Raw genomic sequence first — 22892 nt, forward strand, 5'->3', positions numbered from 1 at the left:
TAGGGCTGCCATAGCAAAATACCACCAACTGTGTGACTTAAACAACAAAAATTTATTTTCTCATGGTTCTGGGGGCCAGAAGTCCAAGTTCAAGAAGCCAGCAGGGTTGGTTTCTTCTGGGGCCTCTCTTCCTGGCTTGCAGACGGCCACCTTCTCACTGTGTCCTCACATGGTCACCCCTCTATCTGTGTTGTCTGTATCCTAATTTCCTCTTATAAGGATACCTGGTCATTGGATTAGGGCCCATTTTAATCACCCCATTTTAACTTAATTCATTTCATTTTAAAGACTTTATCTACAAATACATACAGTCACATTCTGAGGTACTGGGGTAGGGCTTCAGTATATGAATTTGTGAGGGGTAACAATTCAGCCCATAACAGGGAATGACATTTACTGTCCATGCTGGAATACTTTTAAAAAGTATTTTTGAGGGCCTTCCCTGGTGGCGCAGTGGTTGAGAGTCCGCCTGCCGATGCAGGGGACACGGGTTCGTGCCCCGGTCCAGGAAGATCCCACATGACATGGAGCGGCCGGGCCCGTGAGCCATGGCCGCTGAGCCTGTGCATCCGGAGCCTGTGCTCCGCAACGGGAGAGGCCACAACAGTGAGAGGCCCGCGTACCGCAAAAAAAAAAAAAAAATTTTGAACTTTTTGTTGAAGTCTAACATGCATACTGAAAAGTACACATATTATACGTTTACAGCTTGAACACATTCACGTAACTAGATTAAGAAATAGAGCATCACCAGTACCTCCCCACCTCCCCTGTGCCCCCTTGTACTTACCCCCTAAGGGCAGCCATTATCCTGACTTCTAACACCACGCGTTTGCTTTCCTGTTTTTTTGCTTTGTATACACAGAATCATATAACACGTAATCATTTGTGTCTGCCTTCTTCACTCAGCATTATGTTTGTGAGATGCAACCATATTGCAGGGTGTGGTTTATTCTGCCAATTCCCACTGCTCTATGCAGTGTGTATTGTCCCATCGTGCAGATATCGCATTTATCTACACTCTCTACCACTGATGAGCTTTTGCGTAGTTTCCAGTTTGGGACCCTTCTAGAAAGGTTGCCGTGAACGTTCTTGTCCGTGTCTTTAGGTGGATGTATCTTATGCGTTTCTCTCGGCATATACCTGGGAGTGGATCTGCTGGGTCATCGGGCACACAGATGTGCGGCTTTAGTGGAGACCGCCGAATGGTTTTCCGAAGTAGTTGTGCCAGCTGACGTCCCACCAGCAGTGTTTGAGCATTCCAGTTGCTCCGTATCCTTGCCTACACATGTTTTTCCCCACCCCGTGTATTTTTATTTTAGCCATTCTGTTCAATATGTGGTTATATCTAACTGCTTTTAATTTGCATTTCCCTGAAGACTCATGATGTGGAACATCTTTGAATTTGTTTTTGGCCATTTGGATGGTCTCTTTTGTGAAGTTCCTGCTCAAGTCGTTTGCCCATTTTTTTCCCCGACCAGATCATCTGTCTTTATCTTGTTGTTTTGCAGGAATGCTTTCTCTCGGTCCATGATCTGCTTTAGGTTCGTTAAACTTATGACATTTTATGATCCTCTTAGTACAACCTCTGAATCTATAAATGAAAAATCAGATTTTGAAAAGCTAAATGACATCCCCAAGGTCACACAGCTGGTGAGCGCAGCGCTGGGGCTAGAATCCAAGGCTGCGGTGCTTTCTCGAAAGGTAATGTGATAAGTACTCGGTATTTTAATCCACCCACAAATAGCTTTGATTGTGTGCAAGGTCATTGCAAAGCATCGATAGCTGTTGAAATTGCACTGACTGGAAGTCAGAGACTCCGCCATTGATGGCATGGGGCTCCACATTCACCCTCTGTTTTCTCATTGGCCAAATAATAAGGCCCCACTGGATTATGTACTCGATATCCCTTCCAACTCTAAATTCTACATCCAAAAGTACCTTGCATAAAGGAAGAGAAAGGGTAGCTGGGTTTTTTTTTTGTAACAGGAAACAAGTAAATAAGCATAGATTTCCTATGAAAGGAAAGGATTGGATTGCTTTAGTCAATAGAGAGAAAAGAGAGAAATCAAGCTTCGAGTAGATAAAGTCCCAGTGGTATGAGTGGTAGAAAGCAGCCACTAATCCTCTTACTCTCTTTTACTTCAGATGGGCAAAAGAAAATGTTTATTTACAGGAGGGATTCAGTTTATACCTGAGAGACTGAGTGATGTTACCTTAGGAGAATGAAAAATTGCCTCTACAGGTCACATTAAATTAAAGAGATTTATATAATTGGCATTGTTATGGTTGGAAGTAAGAGAAAACTGTATTCAAGTTGGTTTAAGAAGGAGAGAGAGAGAGAGAGAAAGAAAGAAAGTGAGAAATGAAGGAAGGAAGGAATTAGTTCATATAATTGAAGAAGTCCATGGGTAGGTCTTATTTCAGGTCTGGTAGGGTCCAGTCTCAAACAGTGTCAGAAATCCTTTACTCTCTCTTACTATGTCTTTGTTTTGCCTTCCTTTGCATTGACATCAGTTTCAGGGAAGGCTCTCCCACGCTGGGGCAGTCATAGTCACAGGCTTGCAGATTTCTATTTTCTTGGTTGGGCAACACCAACAGAGTATTTCTTTCCCAAGTGGTTCCAGCAAATGTCCCAATACTGCGTCTGGTTGGCCTGACTGGGTCCCGTGTCCGTCACTGAACCGGCCACTGTGACTCTGATTGCCCACTCCTTCAGCATCTATCTACTTTTGGGGATGTAGAGTGGAGTCAACCCCCAACCCGAACCTCAGGGATTGTCAGGGATAGTGGTTCCCCAAAGGACTATCAGGGCGCTTTCACTGAGGATTAACAGCTCTACACGCGCACCAAAACTGAGAGCTACTTTACCACCTGTGATGTTGTGATTTATAATAAGAAATATATATGTGGTCTTCATTCCCATTCCTGGCACAGGGCTTCCAAAACCTTTACAGTTTCTTGGTGAGGAGAGGAATCAAGGTGTCTTTTGTTATGTTAATGAGGTGACTTTTGGAGGGACCTCTGGATGGGGGGCTAGTTGCTTGAAGAACCGACCAGTGATTAGAGGGTTAGAACTTTCAGCCCTGCCCCAGATCTCCACGGAGGGAAGGGAGGCCGACTGGAGACTGAGTTCAGTCATCAATGGCTAATAATTTAATCACAGCTACGTAAGGAAGCCTGCATAAAAAATCAAAAGAAGGCGTCTGGAGCGCTTCCACGTTGGTGAACGCATGGAGGTTTGGAGAGAGTGGTGCCCCAGAGAGAGCAAGGAAGCGCCACACTGTCCGCTCCCCATGCCTTGTCCTCTGCATCGTTTCCATCTGGCTGTCCTATCTTTTTATGATAAACGAGTAATCTAGTAAGTAAAATGTTTCTCTGAATTCTTTTAGTTGCTTTTTAGCAAATTAATCAACCCCAAGGGAGGGGTTGTTGGCAACCTCACATCTATAGCTGGTTGGTCGGAAGGCAACCTGGGCTTGCAACTGGCATCTGAAGTGGGGTTAGGGGAGTAGTTTTGTAGGATTGAGACCTTAGCCTGTGGGATCTGATGCTGTCTTCAGGTAAATAGTGTGAGAATTGCACTGAATTGTAGGACACCCTGCCACAATGTTAGTGCAACCTGAGTGCGATGGTGTGCAGGGTTACTATGCTTGAAGCAGGATGGTGGCGGAGATACTACTTTGTTTTTCCCCCCAAACCCAGGATTCTAGGAAACATAGAGAAAGGGAAATAACATTTGAGTATCAATATGCCAAGTATTGACATACAGTCTCATTTTGTATTCCAGTTGTTACTGAAGGCAAGTTCGCGTGCCCAATGCACAGTGAGGCCAAACAATACCAAGACGTTGGAGTTTAGAGCAGAGAAAGGTTTATTGCAGGGCCCTGCAAGGAGAACAGGACGGGTGGCTCCCACTCAAAAACCTTGAACTCCCCGAGGGGTTTCAGCAAAGCATTCTTAAAGGCAAGGTGAGGGAGGGGTGTCGGAGGGTAATGTGATCCGTTCTCTGATTGGCTGATGGTGAGGTAACGGGGCGGATAACATGATCAATCCTTAGGCGCCAGAAGGTCTGGGGGCTTCTTGTTCATGATCATCAAGTAGTTAATTTCTTCCATTAGGTGGTGGTTTTTAGCATCTGAAAAACTCAGGAAATACACGTGAGATACTATTACCTGGGTACTTCAGAGAGGAACTACAGCAGAGGCTGTGGGGGAGGGGGTCTGTTCCAGGAAGACCCCATAGGGTCCTGCTTGGTTACACAATCATCCCATAAGGAAGATATTAATTTCCAAATTTTGCTATCAAATAAAATGATAGCACGAATGTGACGTAACATGCTCGCTAGGGTCACACTGCTAGTCAGTGGAAGAGGCCAGTTCCCAGCCCTGGGGTCCTGATCCTAAAACCACCCTCACTTACACAGGGCTGCCTTCTAAACCTGGGCTTCACTCATAAACGTCAGTTGAAATAAAGAGCCTTGGCCATGGGAAAGGAGAAAGGGCCTGGCTTTGGTCTTTCTCTTTCCCTGGAGCTGGCCAGGCAAATGGCCTTGAAGGAGTCGCCTGTGGGCCCTGGACCTGCCTTTCCTCATCTGCAGTGTGGTGGGGGTTGGACAAATCTGTAAGGTGCTCCAACGCCAAGTGTGATGATCTGCGATCAGGTGAAGGGCACCTGGTGAAGCCGGGTCTGGGCTAGGTGGACACATCCTAAGGTGGCTGTCGAGTTGTGCTTTGGGCTTCTGACGGTGCCCAGTCCCAAGATGCACCAGGCCAAGCTGATCCCCCATGCCTCCCATCCTTCTGGTGCTTTGTTTCTCTTCCCCGCCTTAGATGCATCTTGCAGCCTGTCCTCTCCCCACCTGCCACCTGGACCTTACTCCTGCCAGTAGCTGCCCCCAGTAGAGGCTTGTTCTGGGAAGCATTCATCCTTCGAGGAGTTCCAGTTTCCAGAGCTGATGCCCAGAGGCTTTGGCCACCTTCTGCATCCCAGCCTGCCTTTCCTGGGTGGGACTATTTGCGTGAAGAGGCTCTTCAGTCTCCTGCAATCTTCTCCATCCTTTCCTAGATTTGTTGTCACTTCAAACCTGAGAGACCTGCAAATTCTAGCATGACACCAGGCAGAGCTCTGGCAGGAGAGAGGAAGGGTCCCGTTTCTCACCCATTCAAGGCCAGGAGGTGGCCTGCCTCAGGGAAAATGGCGCTGCCCCACTGCCTTCCTGCCCTGTCTGTATCCTGGTTCTAGAACAACCTGAAGCCGCTCTGTTCTTTGCACATCTTTCTGGGGTGGGGTTGGGAAGGTGGTCTCTGATTTTTCTCCTGTAAGTCCAAAATTGTTTTTAAGGTACCATTATCCTAAGCAATAAAACGATACATATGTGGGGGGGTGTGTGTGTGTGTGTAATGTATTTATATGTATCAGTGCAGTAGGATTCCAGTTTAGTCGGAAATTCAGGATGGGACTTTGGTACATGTCTTGATGGAATTACATTTCTTTTTCATACATCCAGTGAACAAGTTTTGGCCCTACTGTGCTATACTCGGTACAAGTTGACGGCTGGGACATGGGCTTTGCTTCTCCACATTCTGTCAGCCAGACGTGGAAATTCATAGTTACATTGGTGTGGTTCAGCTGTCATGGAAGCAAGGACGAGGTCCGGGAACATTCCTTTTCTTTGAATGGTCAGGGAGCCCTTCCCAGAGGAGAGAATACTTGAGCAGGTAAATTCCGGGAGTTTCTTAGAATCCTTCTTGGGCAAAGATCTGGTAGGTCCTGGAAATGTGAGTCATCTGGAAAAGCCTGGGGCTCAGGAAGGGAATGGTGGAGGACAGCAGATAGGTGGAGAAGGGCCCGGATGTGATGCTGAGAAGTTAGGCCACTGGAATGTAGCTCAGACATTAACTGGGCACCTTGTTCAAATGCAGATTCTGACTAGCGGTTCTGGGGTAGGGCCTGAGGGTCTGGATTTTTAGCATGCTCTCAGGGGGATGCAATGGACCATACTCTGAGAGCAAGACTGAAAGGTGCGTAGGCGTCACTGAGGACTTTACATAAGGGAATAATTATAATCTCTTGAATTTGTAAACCTGGAAATACTAAAAAGTGTAAGTATAGTGTCTAATTTAATTTATACAATATCCTTATAAAATGTGATTCATATCCCATAATTTTTTCTTTATTAAACTTTTTTTTTTTTTTTGCATTATGCGGGCCTCTCACTGTTGTGGCCTCTCCCGTTGCGGAGCACAGGCTCCGGACGCGCAGGCTCAGCAGCCATGGCTCACGGGCCCAGCCGCTCCGCGGCATGTGGGATCTTCCCGGACCGGGGCACGAACCCGCGTCCCCTGCATCGGCAGGCGGACTCTCAACCACTGCGCCACCAGGGAAGCCCCATATCCCATAATTTTTGCAGGAGGATCCTGGAGTACAGGGAAGTCAAATAACCAGGGTTTTGTTACTGGGAAGGGGCTCAGAAACCTAAGACAACTCCTCATTTTATAAGCACAATCATCTATCGTCTCTGAGGTCCTTCTAGGTCTGAAAGCCCACGTTTCTGTGATTTGACTATGTTGGTCATAGTTACGCTGTTCCCTCAAGACGAAGGTTGGGTGAAAGTCTTCACCCCATTCTGGGACATCCCATGCTTGCCTCCCTCTCGGCTAAACTCTGGGAGAGGGTGTAGGATTGGATTTCTGGGTTACAGACATGGAGATGTGTGATGGGGGTGATGTACTTGAATTTGTGAACATCCTTGATTAGAAGATCCCAGGTTTTAGGCTTTCTGTCTTCCACTCATTTTCTTTGTAACCTGAGCCAAATAGGTTCAGTGTAATGCAGGTCACCTTCTTCATCTGTAAAAATAGGGCCAGCAGCACCCATCCCACCTACCTCGCTATATGGTTAGAGCATCAGATTGGCAGGTCTTCCTACATGTATTGTGCACCTACCATGTCCCAGATGCTGTGCCAGGCACTGCGGATGTAGAACAGGACGGACGCAGCCCTGAACCCCATGGAGCTCCCATGGCTGAGAAGACTGGCATGAAAGACACATGTTCCAAGTTAAATATGTCCAAACGTACAGCGTGCGGCCGAGAAGCATGGGGTGATGGGAGCTTATAACAGGGGGCTCAGACATGAGGTCTTGGATGGCTTCTTGGAGGAAGTGGTCTTTCAGCAGAGAACTGAACAATGGATAAGAATAAGCAAGGTGAGGAGAAGGGAGCGTGGCTGGATAAGAGCCCTTGAGGCAGGAGGGAGTTGGCTGGCTCCAGGAAATGAGAAAGGGTGAGGTGTTGGAAGCAGACACAGCACACCAGGGTACAGGAAAGCCTGAAGGAATAAGTTAGGGCAGATCCTGTAGGACTTGTTAAAGATTTGGAACTTTATTCTAAGGTTTCAGTTATTCTGAGGTTTCAGTAATAAGCCATTTAAAGGTTTTAACAAGGGGGTGACGTGAACTTTTCAACTTAATGAGATGATCCTGGCTTGTTTGGAGAGTGGCTTGGGCAGGAGTGATTTCGAACAAAACCAGTCAGTGAGCTTCTGCTTCATCCAGGCATGAGATAAGGGCAGCCCCATTAGGGATCTTACAGTGGAGGTGGCGAGAAGGGGACAGATGGGGGAGGGAAAAGTGACAGTCTGAGAGACGGATTGGATTTGGGAGTGATGGGGAAGTAGAACAGGATGACTTGCAGGTTTGCAGCTAGAAAAATCTCGGTGAATGGCGGTAGAGTTTATTAAAATTGGGAGCAGAGGAGGGAGAGCAGGTTTCAGCTGGTGGTTGGTCATTACTTCAGTTTGGACGTGTCCCAATATAGGTGCAGGTGAGCTACCCAAGCCATGACATTGAGTTGGGGGCTGGCTGTGGATGCCCACTGAAGCTGGCAACGTTGATTTGGGACCTGCGTTATCCCCAGGTGTGGTATTTCAAGTCAGAGGCATGGAGGTGGTATCCAGAGAGGGGGAGTGAGATGAGTATAGAGCGAGGACAGAGCCCAGAGGTGCTCTGCTGTCACTGAGTCCAAGCTCGTACTACTCACCACATGACAGGCCACTGAATCGAGAGACGAGTTGTCGGGGCAAGGAGTAGTGACTTTACTTGGAAGGCCAAAAGACCAAGAAGATGGTGGACTAGTGTCCCAAAGAACCATCTTGCCTGAGTTAGAATTCAGGCTTCTTTTATACTAAAAGTTGGAGGCATGTGGCTCGTTGTTGCAAACTTCTTGGTGGGGGAATCCTTTGTTCTTGCAGCTGTCTGCCTAGGTCAGGTCAGGATGTTTCTGTAAACTTCCAAGACAGATGTTATTCTCTGTCCTGCAACTTCTTATCTTTATATGAATGGGAAAATGTTATACCTTTAAAGGTCAGAGCCTTGAGGATGGGCCATCCTGTCTACTTCAGGCTGTAGGCAACATTCTTAACTCGTAGCAAAAGCAGTAGAATACAAAGGTTGAAGTAAAAGAAACACATCCAATATGGAGTCAGATTCGTTCTTCCCTATATTACACTGCCATTTGGTCATCAGGTTGGGGAGACAGCAAGTCAGGTAACAGATGCAGAATAGCTTTAAAAATTAAAGCAGGATGTTACTGTTGGACAGGACTGGCTTTACTAAATATGAATAATAATGCACATCGTTGACAATTACTGCTGCACTTGGATAGGGGAGATGATCCTTAACGTTCCCAAATCTGCAAGACTATTTCCTCAAAGTTCTTTTTGCCCCTCTGAAAAGAAAGCCCACCAGGAGGGATTTATTCTTATCAGGTCATACTGCAGTAATTTCATTTTCAAATCGTTAACAGGAAGGCATCCTCATGCGATCATTCTTGATACAAAACCCTATCTTAGAAGCCTGACACCATCTCCTCAACTCTTCTGAGAGCTTTTTGGATTTCATTTGAGACCCTCAGCTTTAAATAAAACACAGATATAAGCCTGGATTCTTCGTGAACCTCTTTTGATGTCTCTCCCATCAGCTGAATTCATTTTTTTGCCTCCTGTTCTGACATTTGGTTATAGATTGTTCCAGGAATTTCATTGCTGACTTACATGATATGAGCAGATAAAGGGGAGCTGAACTCATTATCTGATTTACTTTGAAGCTGAATTCTAGATGGTATTTATGGGGAGGGGGAAGAGCAGCTTACGATGGGTGAGAATAGTCTTCAGTGCCGAAATTAAATGAATTTTCATAGGAAAGTATCCTTCCCCGAACTCTTCCTGTGCATGGGAGTGGGGACGGGGTAGAGGTTATTGCTTTCCATCAAATAAGTCCAGTCAAAAGCAGACATTCTGCAGGAGTCAGACTCCTATTCAAAGGCAGTCCGCTCCTTTGAATTCCATCAAGCTTCTGGTACAGTAACAGGAAAGTTTATTGTGTTCACTTTACATGAAAAGAGGCCCTTTCAAGGTGATACCTTTCCTTGTCAGAGTGTGTTAGAGGGGGGTTTTTATTTCTCGACAGTTTTTTACCATGACACCTAAAAAGAAGAAATTTGCATTGGAGTACCCTAATGTGAATTTGGGATTCGGAAAGCATTTGATCTTCCATCCTCCCGAAGGACTCTCCAGCTGAGGGCAGGCTGCTGGGGCAGCGTGTTCAACAGCATGGACTCTGGACCAGGCCGCCTGGGTCTAAGTTCTGGCCTTGCCCTCATCAGCTGTGTGAGTTTAGGCAGGTCATTTAACCTATTCGTACGTACTTCAACTTTCTCATCTGTGTAATAGCAGTGAAATTCAGTAGGGGCTTTTTGTACGGTTTAAATAAGTGAGTGTACGTTAAGTGCATAGAAGAGTGTCTGAAATGCACGTACTACATTAACTTTAGCTGGTATTACCTCCACCCTGGGCAGCTGATTGGATTGTGTAGTAAGTAGTATGAGTGGCCATTCACTGACCATTGCATTGCTATGCTCTGTGCTTTGTATGCACGTATCTCCTTTACTTTTCTTACGATAATTCCTTGAAGTAGATACTACTCTTTCATCCATATCACAGAGGTGTAAGTCCATGGGCACAAAGCTGGTAATAGCAGGGCTGAGATCCAAACCCAGGTCTGTGTGGCTCCAGATCCCAGCGGGTTAGTACCATAGCTCCGTCTTCACCTATACTGGGACATGCGCAAACATGCTATGGGCACTGGGTGTGGGTGTGGATGTGTGCTGAGAGTGGAGCAGAGGATGGAGGAAAGAAGAGAGGATGGGGTCATTTGGAGTGGAGGCCTTCTTAGCCTAATTAACCGGATAACAGACAGTTATGGAGCCTCCCTGCCCCTTGTCATTCTTCCTGGAGAGGAATTGTGAAAGGACAGGAAGTTGGGGAGGCATTCAGGGTTCCCATCTTCCTGGAATTTGGAATTTTCCCTTCTTAACAATACTACCTTCTATCAATTTCCTTCTTTATTACAGTCTCCACTCCTTGCCTCTCTAGCCCCTTGAACCCACAAAACCTATATGTGTGTGTTGAAGGAGGGATAAATGAGTCAGGGCTTCAGGGCAGAGTGGCGGGAGGCCCGTTTCCAGGTGGTGGAAGGAAGTTTGGCCCGGAAATGAGGAGATCTAAGTCTTGGTCCTCTGTCTGCTACTGACTAGCAGGAAAACCCTAGTAAAGTCACAGAATTTTTCTGGGCCTTATCTGTGAGTTGAGGGTTGGAAGGTATCTGACATCTCGTGGTTTTAGCCAGCCTTCTGGACTTCTGACCTCTGGGAGCTATCTTGGTGGCAGTGAGAATGGTGGTGGTGGTGATAATGGTGGTGGAAGGGGAGATGGAGCTGGTGATGATGGTATACGTGGTGCCAGAGATGGTAATGGTGGCGCAGGTGGAGGTCATGGTCGTGGCGGTGGAGATGGGAGACGATCAGAGAGGTGCTGATAGTCACAACTAACAATAAGCCCTTATCTGGTACCAGGTATTGTACTTAGCACTTTATGTCCATTATCTCATCTAATCATCCCAGCAGCTGTTGTAATCTTCGCTCTTGCATATAAGAAGCCTGAGCTTTAGAGGTAAGGTCTGAGCATCCCATGGTGGGCAGAGTTGCCCAGGTCAGGGGGAGACAAAGGTGCTGGTGCTAGGATATATGTCATTGGAAAATGTATGATAGGCATAGAGTGGGAGGGGTGTTAATCTGGAAAGTTAAACATCTTCATGTTCTGCTCTCCCCAAACCCTCTCCCTCTACAACCAAGATGTTCCCAGGTGCATTTAGGGTCATAACTGCAGGAGCTCATTCTCCTGAGGCCACATAGTATATAACAGAGAAATAGTCTCCCACCACCTTTACCAGTTGCTCTTCATTTCTCTATGAGTTTCGCCCTTTGGTTCAGACCCCAACCCTTATGCTTTGGGTTTGGGGGCTGCAGCTCTCTGATAAAGACTTGTAGCATCTTCATGGGGGACCGTGATTTAGGGGGTCCCTGAAGTGAGTATTTGGGGGCAAGTGAATGTCCTCCAACATGTGTCTTTTCTATAACTTATTTCACCCGTTGATCCTCATCTACACTCTGGACCCCATGAGGCCATCTTGGAGAGAAACAGGAGAAGAAACGGGTTTATTGCTCAGAGAATACAGGGCTGGGATTGTAGCGCATGGTCTGGGAGACTAAGGCTGCTGGCGTCTGAAGGCATCTGTCAGAACCAAACCTCCGCACCCCTGTCTGGACCTCCTTCTTGGACCCGGGGGTTCTGACCTTGCTTGAATGAGAGGTGATTCCTTCTTTCAAGTCCCACTCTCTCCTCCTCTTTTCCTCAGGATGGGGATTGTAATGATCTAGGCACTGGGTCTGGTGTCAGTAAGCTCAGTGTACTGACCCCTCTGGAGGGGGACGCTGGCTTCAAATGGATCCTATATACATGAGGTGAATGCAAGTGAAATGCTCTCTGGATATCCAGCCCCTCACCTGACCTCCAACACCCCTTCTCCCTCCTGCAGATGTTTATTGAGTAATTACTATGTAAAGATGGTCTGTGACATGCTGAGGATATGACAGTGAAGACGGAACCTCCTGACCTCCTGGAGTTTATGGTCTAGTTTACGCTACAGTGGTATAATGACAGGGGCAGGAGGTAAAGGTGCTGGTGATCTCATAGAAGGGAACCTGGTAGAGCCTCGTGGAGACAAGGAAGGCTTCCTAGAGGCAATGACACTTTGCGGACACTTGTAGAATAAGAGCTGGACCAAGCACGGCAGTGGCGTGAGAGGAGCAGAGAGGAAGGGACAGAGAAGGAATAGTGGAGGACGAAGAAGATGTGGTTCAGGCAGAGTGGTCAGCGTGTGCGGGGGCCTGGTGACCGGAAAGAACAGATGGGATGGCTGCTTGCCCCACCTGGGCCTGGCCTGCCTCAGTCACAAGCACCCAATGCTGGTTCTCCCAGGGTCCCGGTCCCGCGACACAGAGGGGCCTCAAGCAGGAACCGGGACCCACGGGCACGTTGGCGCCTCTCCGCGCTCCTGAAATGCCCGTGTTGCCTCTGCTGCGTGGGCTTGGCTGAGCCCCGCTTCATCCAAGAGATGCTTGGCTTCACCTCTTCCCGCTTCTCTGAGGCTTCTGCTGGCCCACCGGTAGACTCATCTGTGAGGTTTTTTTTTTTGTTTTTTTTTTCAGTGCTTGCATTCTGGGGTTTTAATTCTCTACCATTTGCAGGGAGCTAAATTCTCTTAGAAACTGCAGCCTTTCAGCCACGAAGCAGTGTTTATAAGTGGCACGGCCATCACCGGGGGTGGCGTGAGTTGATCCCTGGAGAGGATGGCCCCATCGTCACACGGTCTGTCGCTTCCCCCGCAGGCTTGGAGGGCACCATAGTCCCCGTTACCACCACCCACACCCGGGCTGTGCGTTACTAGGGAAGAAGCCTTCGGCTTCACTTGTCTGCTGAGAAATAGCTACAGGCTTCTGTAGCTACCCCAGACACAGGGACGTCACTGTCAGCTGATTCAGAACAGACTGCATAGAAAGCCACACAGCTACATACGGTTGAGAGCCACATAGAAAAATATTTATTTAACAGTTTTCAGTTGATCATTGACCATGCATTCATAAAGGAAAAGGAACAGAGGCACTAAACCACAATGATGACCCTAAATGCTTTGAGCGCAAGGGGGCGTCCTACAGCTCCCAGACAGGAGGGCTTGTTTTAGAAATATATATATTGTCGTACTGATTTAGAATTTTTCTTCTTGTACTGAAGTTTATAGAGCAGAATGGGATGGATGATATGCTTGGCAAACTGCAGGCCATCTGGAATCTGGGTCTCTGGTGGCTGGAGCCACACCGGGGGGACCCTCCTTTCCTGGGCTCCGTCAAATAGCTGGGGCAGGGATGGGACATCGAACCATCTGTCCTTGTGGACAGAAGCAGCCATCTGTGGCCTTTATATCATTTGAAAGCTGTGACCTGCACCCTTCTCTGAAAACCAAATCCCAACAGCTCTCCTACCTTCTCCTAAAGAATATTTCTCAATAGGAAAGAGAACAAGGTGGCAGATCAGAGTTTTCAGTGAAGGTCTCTAAGCTGATGGGGTCGTGGAAAAAGTGACCACAAGGCGTCCAGGCAAGCCCTGGCAGGGTCAGAGGACATAGGACGTGGAGTGGCTCTCAGCCAGGGGGGAGAAGGGGGAGAGTGTCCAGTGCACAGCCATCACCTGTGTTCCTCACAACCCATCTGTGCTGCTTCCAAAGCCCCTCACTTTCCACTGGCAAACTTAGCAATGAGTGGTGGCCATCCTTCTAGAAAGCCACCTGTTAGCCATTAAGGAACGTGCCTGTGGGTGATCCAGCCACGGTCTCAAAGCCATCCAGGAAAAAAAAAAGGGAAGCGGTGTGTGCTGGCAACATAAGCAAGACTGGACATGGCTTGGTTATGGTGACCTTGGGAAAAAATGGAGGGGAGAAGGGGGGGAGAGAAACAGTGCAGAGAAAGGAGAGGCGCCATTGCTCTCCTTACTGGAGAAACATGGAAAGAAAGAGGGGGGAAAAGAAAGGAGAGGGGAGCAGGGAGAGGAAAGGGGAAGGAGGGGAGACAGGGAGAAGAGAGGGAGAGGAGAAGAGAGGTAGGGCTGCCCTCAGGAATGAGAGGAACCAGTGGGAGTAGTTTCAAAGTTACTGTCAGGGCCGTATTACACTCATTCAAATGTGATGCTTCAAAGGCAAGCCCGTGACAGGGTGTGATGCGGTGATGAGGCCACCCCAATGCCCACTGATCCAGGCTCCACCTCCATCTGTGCTTCTCTTAGACCAGCGGTTCTCAAATTTGAGTAACAGCACCAACCAGTGGCCTTGTTAACCCCAGGGGTCCCACCCGCAAGTCTCTGATTCAGCGGGTCTGGGTTGTGCGTTTCTCACAAGTTCCCAGGTAGTACTGATGCTGCTGTTCCGGGAACCCCCGCTTTGAAAACCGCTGTCTTAGAGGTGAGAGACTAAACCAAGGTTTGCGCTGATTTGGGCTCCTTGGGTCGAAGGTAGTGAGTGAGTCAGTGTCTCAGCTGGCTGGCAAGAGCAGATCGGCGAACACGACGACAGAACTCAGGAAAGCGCTAAAACCTTTGCTTGGATGTATTCGCCTCTTCCTGGCCCCTTCATTCAACCAACCATATGTTTACTTTCCACCGGCAACTGCGATTCTGAACGTCAGTTGACAAGCAGGTGTTCTGCGCGCCGCTCTATGCAAAGTTAATTTATTGCCCACAAACTGATGCAGTGCTCTCTCGCTGACCTCCATTCCCACCTGCTCCACCCAGCTCTTTGTTCTGGCGACACTGAGCCTTGCAGCTCTCAGAAAGAGCGGCCCTTGCATTCCTCCATCCCCTGTTCGTGCTGTGTCTCGGCCTGACTGCCATTTTCCAGGCAAACTAACTCTTACTCTCCTTTAATTTTTTTAAAGATTTTTTTTTTTGACGTGGACCATTTTTAAAAGTCTTTATTGAATTTGTTACAACACTGCTGCTGTTCTGTTTCGGTGTTTTGGCCCCGAGGCATGTGGGGGTCTTAGCTCCCCGACCAGGGATCGAACCCGCACCCGCTGCATTAGAAGGCGAAGTCTTAACCACTGGACCGCCAGGGAAGTCCCCCTCCTTTAATTTTCTGAGTGTTCCCACCTGTGGAAAGGTCGGCCAGCCCTGCACATTGCTGCCGTAACGTTCTGTCCAGATTGCCGTCATGGCCCTTTGCAACAAGTCACCAGGCTGTGGCTGCCTCACCTTTCTCAGCGTTTTATCGTCAGTGCCTTGGACAGGGGCTCTAACTCCTGCTCACCGCGGTTGGGGTGAGGGAGAAATTGGAATATTGGGGCAGGAAGAGATGGAGAGCTCTACTAATCACTGAAATCCTAAATCGAGGCTTCAGTGATTCAGTGAAACGGGACTGTCACAGGTGGAAAAGTAAATCTTGGTGATTTCTTTAAAACAAACAAAATAACTTCACTTGAGGAAGGATCAAATATCCAGACCTTTTCTGCTTAGGACGAGCTAGATATTCTTTTGTAGCAGGTGCTTACATAAGGCAGATGGATGGACCGATAGACAGATATGGATGGACAGATCGGGGGGATAAATGGTGTCCTTAAGGCTTGCTCGTCAGGTCATGACCTGGAATCATATTTTGTTTTGCAAACATTCTTCAGCTCCTTTGGGAGAGCTTCAGCTTCCTCTGGGGGGAATATGTGTGCTCCAGAGCTCTGTCACGTGCCTGTTCTTGAGGGACCTGGTCCTAAAACGGAATCCTGGTTCTAAATCGAGGTGTTGTGCCGACTTTGGCTGGGGTCTGAGCTGGACCTGCCTCTCATTGAATTCCATGCTGTGAATGGTTAGCACTTGAGCCAAAAAGTGAAAGACAAAGCCATCCCACTACATTTAAAAATAACGAGAGGCTTTTTGGTCCATTTCGGGTGGCATCCAGTGTTCTGAGCAGCGGTCCTGCCACCGTGACCTGTGAGATTTTGAGCAAATCACTTAGCCTCAGTTCTGTCACTTGTAGGACAAGGGCGTTCTCTTCCTGCTGTCCCATTTTCTGATGACTGTGAGTCGTTTCTGGGGGACTCACAAATAGTTACCTTCACTTTAAAGATTGGAGGGGAGAAAACGGAGCACGGCGTCGGATGTGCGATGCCGCAGGTGGCGTAGCTTAATGCACTTCTGAAGACTCAACCAAGCAGGCTGACTTGAACGCTGTTGAAATATCAGGCTTCAGCGCAGGACGCTGTTGGACGTCTGCGTTACTTCTGTTTTTTAAACAGTAGTCTGCTGAGAATAAATCTGTGTCACCGCCTAATGGGCTCTTGTCATTTTAGCGCAGTGATCAAGGAGGAAAAACGGAAGTGCTCTATGTGGGAAAACAGGCAAGATGTGAAGGTATTTCTTAACCCAGAGTGCACGGCTGTCGGCAGTACGATACAGATCTATCCACAGTTTCACTTAAAACAGTTTACGTGCTTTACTCAGGGACTGAGTTCAGTTCACTGATCTCCATTCAGGTTCACACTGAAGTCATTTACCTGCGGGCTACACCACACAGACCGAAGCATTATAGATTCTTCCAAATGTAATAGACAGTGCAAATGGACTGCAGTCCAACGTAAATTGACTCAGACCTTTGATATGGTCTATTAAGGCGTGAATAAAACTTTAAAGCTTTGTCTCGGCTACAGAGTAGCTGCGACAGGAGCTGTACCAGTTGTGAACGGTCAGAATAAAAAGCCACTGTTGGACATGGTGTTTATTCTCAGCAATGTGTCATCTAAAATAATGAGCTTTGTTTTCAAATGCAGAAAGGAGCAATTCACTTGTTATTATAAAATGACGATCTTATAAGGGGGCTAGTTTGACTCCTGACACCACCGAGGCTGACCTCTGTTACACTGTCCGTTGACTGTACCTGGGTGCCCAGTGCTCCATTTTCCCCATCTCCAGTTGAGATGGGGAAGTAAGTATATTCTAGCAGCCCTGGCAGGTATGTGGCACAATCTGTTTTATTGCAGAATGACTAGGCAGGGCTTAGAATGAGGGATGCAAAATAAAACTGTGTGTTTTCACAATTATTTATGCTTCAAATAATTTGTAGTCCCTTATAGGGAAGGCTTTCTGTGAAAAGACTGGATCGACTTGGTCTACACTATAGCGGAGAATGTGTATTCAGAAATACGATCCAGATTCAACCTTGGTTGCATCGTCAGAATCTTAGGAGGATAAATACAGGCTAGGTGGGAGATTCTGTGAGGGTTTCTTTGGTTTGGCAGGACTCTCTGGGGGTGTGTGGCTGGGAAGTGGGAAATGGGAGGAGAAGGAAACTGGGAGCCTTGCTGCTTTGGGGAGCGTCTATGAAGGGTTACTTTAACCTGTGGCGTAGCCACTAGCCAGAGGGGGCTGGTCCCGACTGAAATGTGCTGTAAGCCTAAAAGCCACACTGGGTTTCAAAGACTTAGTAAGAAATGTAAGAAAATGTAAAACATCCCAGGAATGGTTTGATTCGTTGCACGTTGAAACCGTGTGTGAAATGATGGTATCTGGGGCATCTTGGATTAAAATCATTAAAATTGATTTCACCTTTCTCTTACTTTTTGAATGGGGTTGAGATTTTAAAATTACACATGTGGCTTGTATTTCTAGTGGGCAGTGCTGTTTAATACCTATTATGTATGGTGGGATTATGGCTCATGTTTACTTATGTTCTATTTTTCAAATTGACAATGTGAGAGACAATACTGTCTTGGAGAAAAAAATATATATATAGCTTGTGGATTTTGGAGTCCAGCAAGCATGTGTCTTGGCTATAGCTAGCCCTTGGGTAACTAACCTCTGAGCCTCAACTTCCTCAGCTAGAAAATTAACGTAACAGTTTGGATCTGATAATAAGTCTTGATCTCAGCAGGTTGTTGTGAGAAATGCATGGGAAATTAGCAGAGAGCACTTATCACTGAACTAACATAGGGAAAACGCAATAAGCAATCGGCATGGTGCTTTCTTACATCTCAGGACCTGTCCAGTGCCTCATCTTTTAATCCCCGACCATTTCAACTCAGTTCCTTGTTTCGCTTCTTCCCCAAATTTGTATTTTCTTTCATGTCTATCTATCTGTTTACTTCTACACCCAAGAAGGCTAACCTTTCCCTTCTTTTTCTCATCATTGAAAAAAATCTCTCGTCTGGTTCCGCATCTTCTTACTTGTTCAGACTAAGGTACCTCCTACTTATTTATTACTTCAACTGTTCAGAGCAAGAATTCTATCCTGGCTAAAACTATAAACCAGCCACAATCCTTCATCTGCCCGTGTCTGGACCGGGGATGCTGGGTCTTGCCTTTTCTGGAACTCTGCTTCCTCTTGATGGGATGGTCAATCAAAGAACGATCGACTCCAGGCAGAGGGGGTGTAGGTAATGGGAGAATAAGGGTCATGTAAACAAGAGATCAAGAGAACAGGACAGGAGAAGAAAAATCATGTAACTTCTCTTTTGCCCCACACTGCTGCCTTTTCTTTCCGTTGGCTTCAGAAGCTGTGCTATGTTCAACCAGGGTGAGTACAAGTTGGTTCTCGTTGCCTTTCTAGATTCTTGCACCTGCAAGCACAGCCTCCCACAGTGAGCATGGCACACAGCTAAAACCCTGTGCTCAGTTTCCACATTCTAAGACATAAGTTCTTAGATGAAGATGGTTGGTACTTGTTCTCTGAAATTCAGTGGCAAGGAAGAGAAAAAGATAGAAAACTTTGTGACGATATGTTGTTTCGCGAGGTGAGTTACCTGAGTCCTTCACAATTAACAAGATGAACCTTTCAGCCAGAGCTACATGAGATAAGAAACAAGGAGAAATAACTTAAGAACACACTTGGAATAGCAGTGGTGGCTGGACACTGGACACACCCGTGCCTCTTAGAGTCCCCGATTTTCCTATGCAGGTGTTTTTTTTTTTTTGGTAATCAGAACAACGTTGGTTTTTGTTCCCATCTAGCAGCTGAAACTAGGTGCTTCAGCCTGTACTCTTATGGTGATTTTTTTTTTTTTTTGCCTTTCATCAGATCAATATGTTACTTTGCCTGTTTTAGTTTTAGATTTACTGAGTGTAGCGAAGGAAAGAAATAAGCAAATTGGTTTGTATTTCAAGTGTGGGCTGAGGTTTGACCCGATAAACCTGTCAAACCTGTTTGGAAATTTAACAGGGGAGAGCAGGTTTCACGGGTCATCTTTGCTGACAGCTGGGATTTTTGGAGGATTTGTTGTTGGGAGAACTGGGTGATTTCGGTGCCAGAGAACATAACTAGGGTCCCTCTGCCACCCCAGGCAAGGGGGGATGCTTAGGCGAGGGTGTGCGGGTGGGCCAGCCCTGGATGGATAAACATGGCTGTTTTTCCTGGAGCATTTATTAATGAAATATTTACCATTGATCAGAGGCAAGAAGGGGTCGTTGCCAACAATCACTTACCTGTGGCTTCCTAGAGAATCAGAGGGTTTGAAAATGTGAATCAATTTTTCTTCTTAATATATTATGTAAATTTAGGCGAGGGAGGAAGAATTTCTGAAAAGCCAAAACACAGCTCTAAGATATCACCTCTCCACATAGAAACTTACATTCTGGTGTCTTGGGTCCCCAAGAGAAGACAGCAAAGGCTCCTGCAGATGCCTGCTTTTCCTTTTCTTATTTACTTTTTTGGTCACCGTGGATAAATGCTCGTGACATTTGTGATATCAGTTGTCTATGGTGTACATAGCATCTTTTTCTCTGTCAGGGGTTGTAGAAAGAGCAATGATTGCGTGATTCAGAATGCACATATGTGGGCGTTCAGACATCTGTCCGTGCAGTCAACTTTTGATCCTCGGGGGACCACTAAGGGGTGTCTTCTTAGAGCCTGATCTTTTCGGGGCTGCTGACGGTACAGCTTAGTGACACAAAGGCAGTGAGCTAGTGAGTTACTCGCTGAACTCGACGTTTTATATTTTCCATGGTTTTTGGATTAATTATCTATCTATCTTTTTTCCCCCATGAGGCTCAAGTATATGCCACATCTAAAAACACCTGTAAAGAAACAGAAGTGCTGCTGCAGATACAGCGTTGTAATTACAGGTGTGCATGCCTACTAAATACATGTCCAAAACACACGCTCAGTGGCCGGCTACTCCTGATTCTGCCTCCCCTGAAATTGAATGCACAATTAGTGTCGCTAAATATACTTCTTTGTTACCGAAGGGCTGCCACTGCCCTCTGTCTTGAAAATAATCATTGGGTTGCCTCTAGACAAACACTCTTTAAAGTACAAATATCGTTTCATCTGATGTGGCTATTACTGTATCCGTCTATTCCTTAAAGGCCAAAACCAGACTTATGGACTACATCAAATGCTTTCTGGATACACAAACAAAAACATTTTTTTAAATTAACAGGCTTCAACAGGTATAAATAAATTGGCTAAAGCATTTAATGGTCTTTAACACAGTCAACGCCCCGGGCCTTGAAACAGTGTTTGTTAAATTCTTTTTTTTTGCTAGCGGCAAAAAAAGCCATCAAGCAAGCCCAACTTGAAAATTGGGTACCATTTCCTGGCCAGTAAGCACAGAGCTGAGGGGCTCAATATCTTATGGGTATCTTTTTTGTTGCTGGGCTTATGGTTTTTTTTTTTCCTCTCTGTCTCTCCCACCTGCTCAGGGCTGATCGTTGTGACGTTGGCCGTCTGCTGGATGCCCAACCAGGTTCGGAGGATCATGGCCGCGGCCAAACCCAAGCACGACTGGACCAAGTCCTACTTCCAGGCGTATATGATCCTTCTTCCCTTCTCGGACACCTTCTTTTACCTGAGCTCGGTCGTCAACCCGCTGTTGTACAACGTGTCCTCGCAGCAGTTCCGCAGCGTGTTCGGGCAGGTGCTGCGCTGCAGGCTGACGCTGCCACACGCCAACCAGGAGAAGCGCCTGCGCGCCCACGTGGCCTCCACCGTGGACGGTGCCCGCTCAGCGCACCGCCCGCTCATCTTCCTGGCTTCCCGGCCCAATTCCTCTGCAAGGAGAACTAACAAGGTTTTCCTAAGCACTTTTCAGAGCGAGGCCAAGCCCGAACCTAAGCCTCAGCAGTTGAGTTGCGAGTCACCGGACCCCAACTCGGAGGTGAAACCTGCCAACCCTGCCACCGAAAATGGCTTCCAGGAGCAGGAAGTGTGACTGTCTGTCAAGGAAGGAAGGGAAGCTGGAGCGCCAACGGGCCCTCCCCGCACGAAAGCGACGGTTACCTGCATGCAGCGGTGCCAAAACAAACTGCGCGCCCATCATCAGGGACAGGGGTGGAAGACGGGCCTGGGAAAAAAGCAGATGGCCGCTTACAAGTGTCACTTAAGGGCGAAGGCTGCCACCAACCTGGCCTCAACTCTGAGAGTTGGCCCATCTGTATCCATTCCTCCTCCTTCCTTCCATTAAGGACACACTGAAAATTCAGTCAAACTGAATGCGTCCAGAGCTCACAAAGTTTTGTTTTTACACTGAGCTCTTCCATTGTTTGCAAAGGAACTGAAAGAAAGAGAACACGATTCCCCTCGCCACCCAGCATCAAAGGACACCCAGAAAAATCTCAGGGGGCTGGGGGAAGGTGGGCCTGAAGAACGATGCAGGAGGGGGCAGGTATCTCCTTCAGCTTCAGCAGTGTGCCAAGAAAAGGCCTAATTTGAGGAGCACGAGGGTGCCGGGGAGCCCTGGCCGAAGGGCTGGGGCAGAACTGCTCCTTTTCTTGGGCCGGGGCCCGTTGCAAAGAGGGGTGTTGCAGCAGCTGATGCACACGGAATTCACTTTCCCTGGGGAGCAGAAGGATTGGTACCCAGCCGAGGCGATGAGGCAGGCGGCCGACGACGCGCACGACTTGCGGTACATGATTCCTGCAACAGACCCAAAGGAGCCAGATGTAGCAGCCTGCACTGGCCAGAAGACGGCAACCCTGAGCCCAGATCCCCACGGAGAGCACTTTTCTTCCTTCTCCTACAGCCCAGAAACTTGGTGTGGCCAGGGCACTGCTCCAGGGTGTTTCGTTGAGCCCCCCCCTCCCCCCCACCAAAATACAGGACAGGTGCAGTGAAGGCGGTGGGCATCATTTCCCTTGCTTCTGAGATGCCAGTACCAGTGAATAAAGAGCTTTTACAATCAAAGTTCATTTTTCTTTAAACTGTGTACTAGACAGAACTTTTTACTTTTTTGGTTCACACTGTCTCATGCCAGAGAGGATGACAGGCTGCACTTCAAGATCTTGTCTCTGTTTGTTAGTACTTTATAAGCGACCACAGAGAGATGGTTCTCAACTATGTGTTTTTGAAATCCTGGAATTCTCTCAATAAAAACCAAACTCCAAAGAGAATCAATCAATCAGATCAGTACCGAAGAGGCCCTGTGTGGGTTCAGTGAAGGGAGGGGGGCCTGGCTGACAGTGTGCCGAGCACCGCCTTGTTGCACGGGAAGTTTTGCCCTTAGAACATATGGCCATTTGCCAAGTCAGTCAGCACCACACAGCCAGCCCTTATTAACACATACTGTGTGGACACATCAAGGGTCTTCCCACTAAGACTGGAGGGCCCTTAAGGAGCTCGTGTGTCAGGTCCAAATTGCAACATAATCATCAAATTAGGGGTGTCTTGGGTAATCATTTGACTTTATAAAGCTGGAAGTTTATTCAAGTAATAGCTAAGCTTATTAAATACTTTGCTGAATGCCAGGCACTCTTCAGATGGCTCCTAGCTCATTTACTACCTGCAACAACCCTACAAGAGAGGGCCCCAAGATCATCCCCATTTTGCAGATGGGGATCCTAAGGGCAAGAGAGATTTAGTAACTTGCCCAAAGTCACACTTCTAGAAAGTAGAGCACCTGTGATTTGAACCAAGTATTCTGGACCCATGCTGTCAAATCTGTAGTACAATATAGCAAAGCAGCCAGGCAAGTT

At 47.4% G+C, this 22892-nt stretch overlaps 2 protein-coding genes across 3 annotated transcripts in view; one reads left to right on the forward strand and one right to left on the reverse strand.

Annotated features, from left to right (window-relative positions):
- LOC112411039 (G-protein coupled receptor 39-like) overlaps positions 1-21155 on the forward strand; it is a 76991-nt gene extending 55836 nt beyond the window's left edge. The window contains exons 1-2 of one of the 2 annotated variants that reach the window (XM_024761903.1): positions 20015-20045; positions 20625-21155. In XM_024761903.1, coding sequence (XP_024617671.1) covers positions 20657-21133 — 477 coding nt within the window. In that variant the 5' untranslated portion in view covers positions 20015-20045; positions 20625-20656 and the 3' untranslated portion in view covers positions 21134-21155. Of the gene's footprint in view, positions 1-20014; positions 20046-20624 lie in introns of those variants that run through there. The other variant, XM_024761902.1, reaches the window with a different exon arrangement.
- A 416-nt stretch (positions 21156-21571) lies between these two features.
- The window catches only part of LYPD1 (LY6/PLAUR domain containing 1), a 52129-nt gene continuing 50808 nt past the window's right edge, over positions 21572-22892 (reverse strand). Inside the window, exon 3 of the mRNA XM_024761904.1 lies at positions 21572-21837. Within this exon, the coding sequence (XP_024617672.1) occupies positions 21602-21837 (236 nt within the window). The 3' untranslated portion in view covers positions 21572-21601. The remainder of the gene's footprint in view (positions 21838-22892) is intronic.

The sequence above is a fragment of the Neophocaena asiaeorientalis genome, unplaced genomic scaffold, assembly GCF_003031525.2.
Source record: "Neophocaena asiaeorientalis asiaeorientalis breed wild unplaced genomic scaffold, Neophocaena_asiaeorientalis_V1.1 scaffold215, whole genome shotgun sequence".
NCBI classification, from domain to species: domain Eukaryota; kingdom Metazoa; phylum Chordata; class Mammalia; order Artiodactyla; family Phocoenidae; genus Neophocaena; species Neophocaena asiaeorientalis.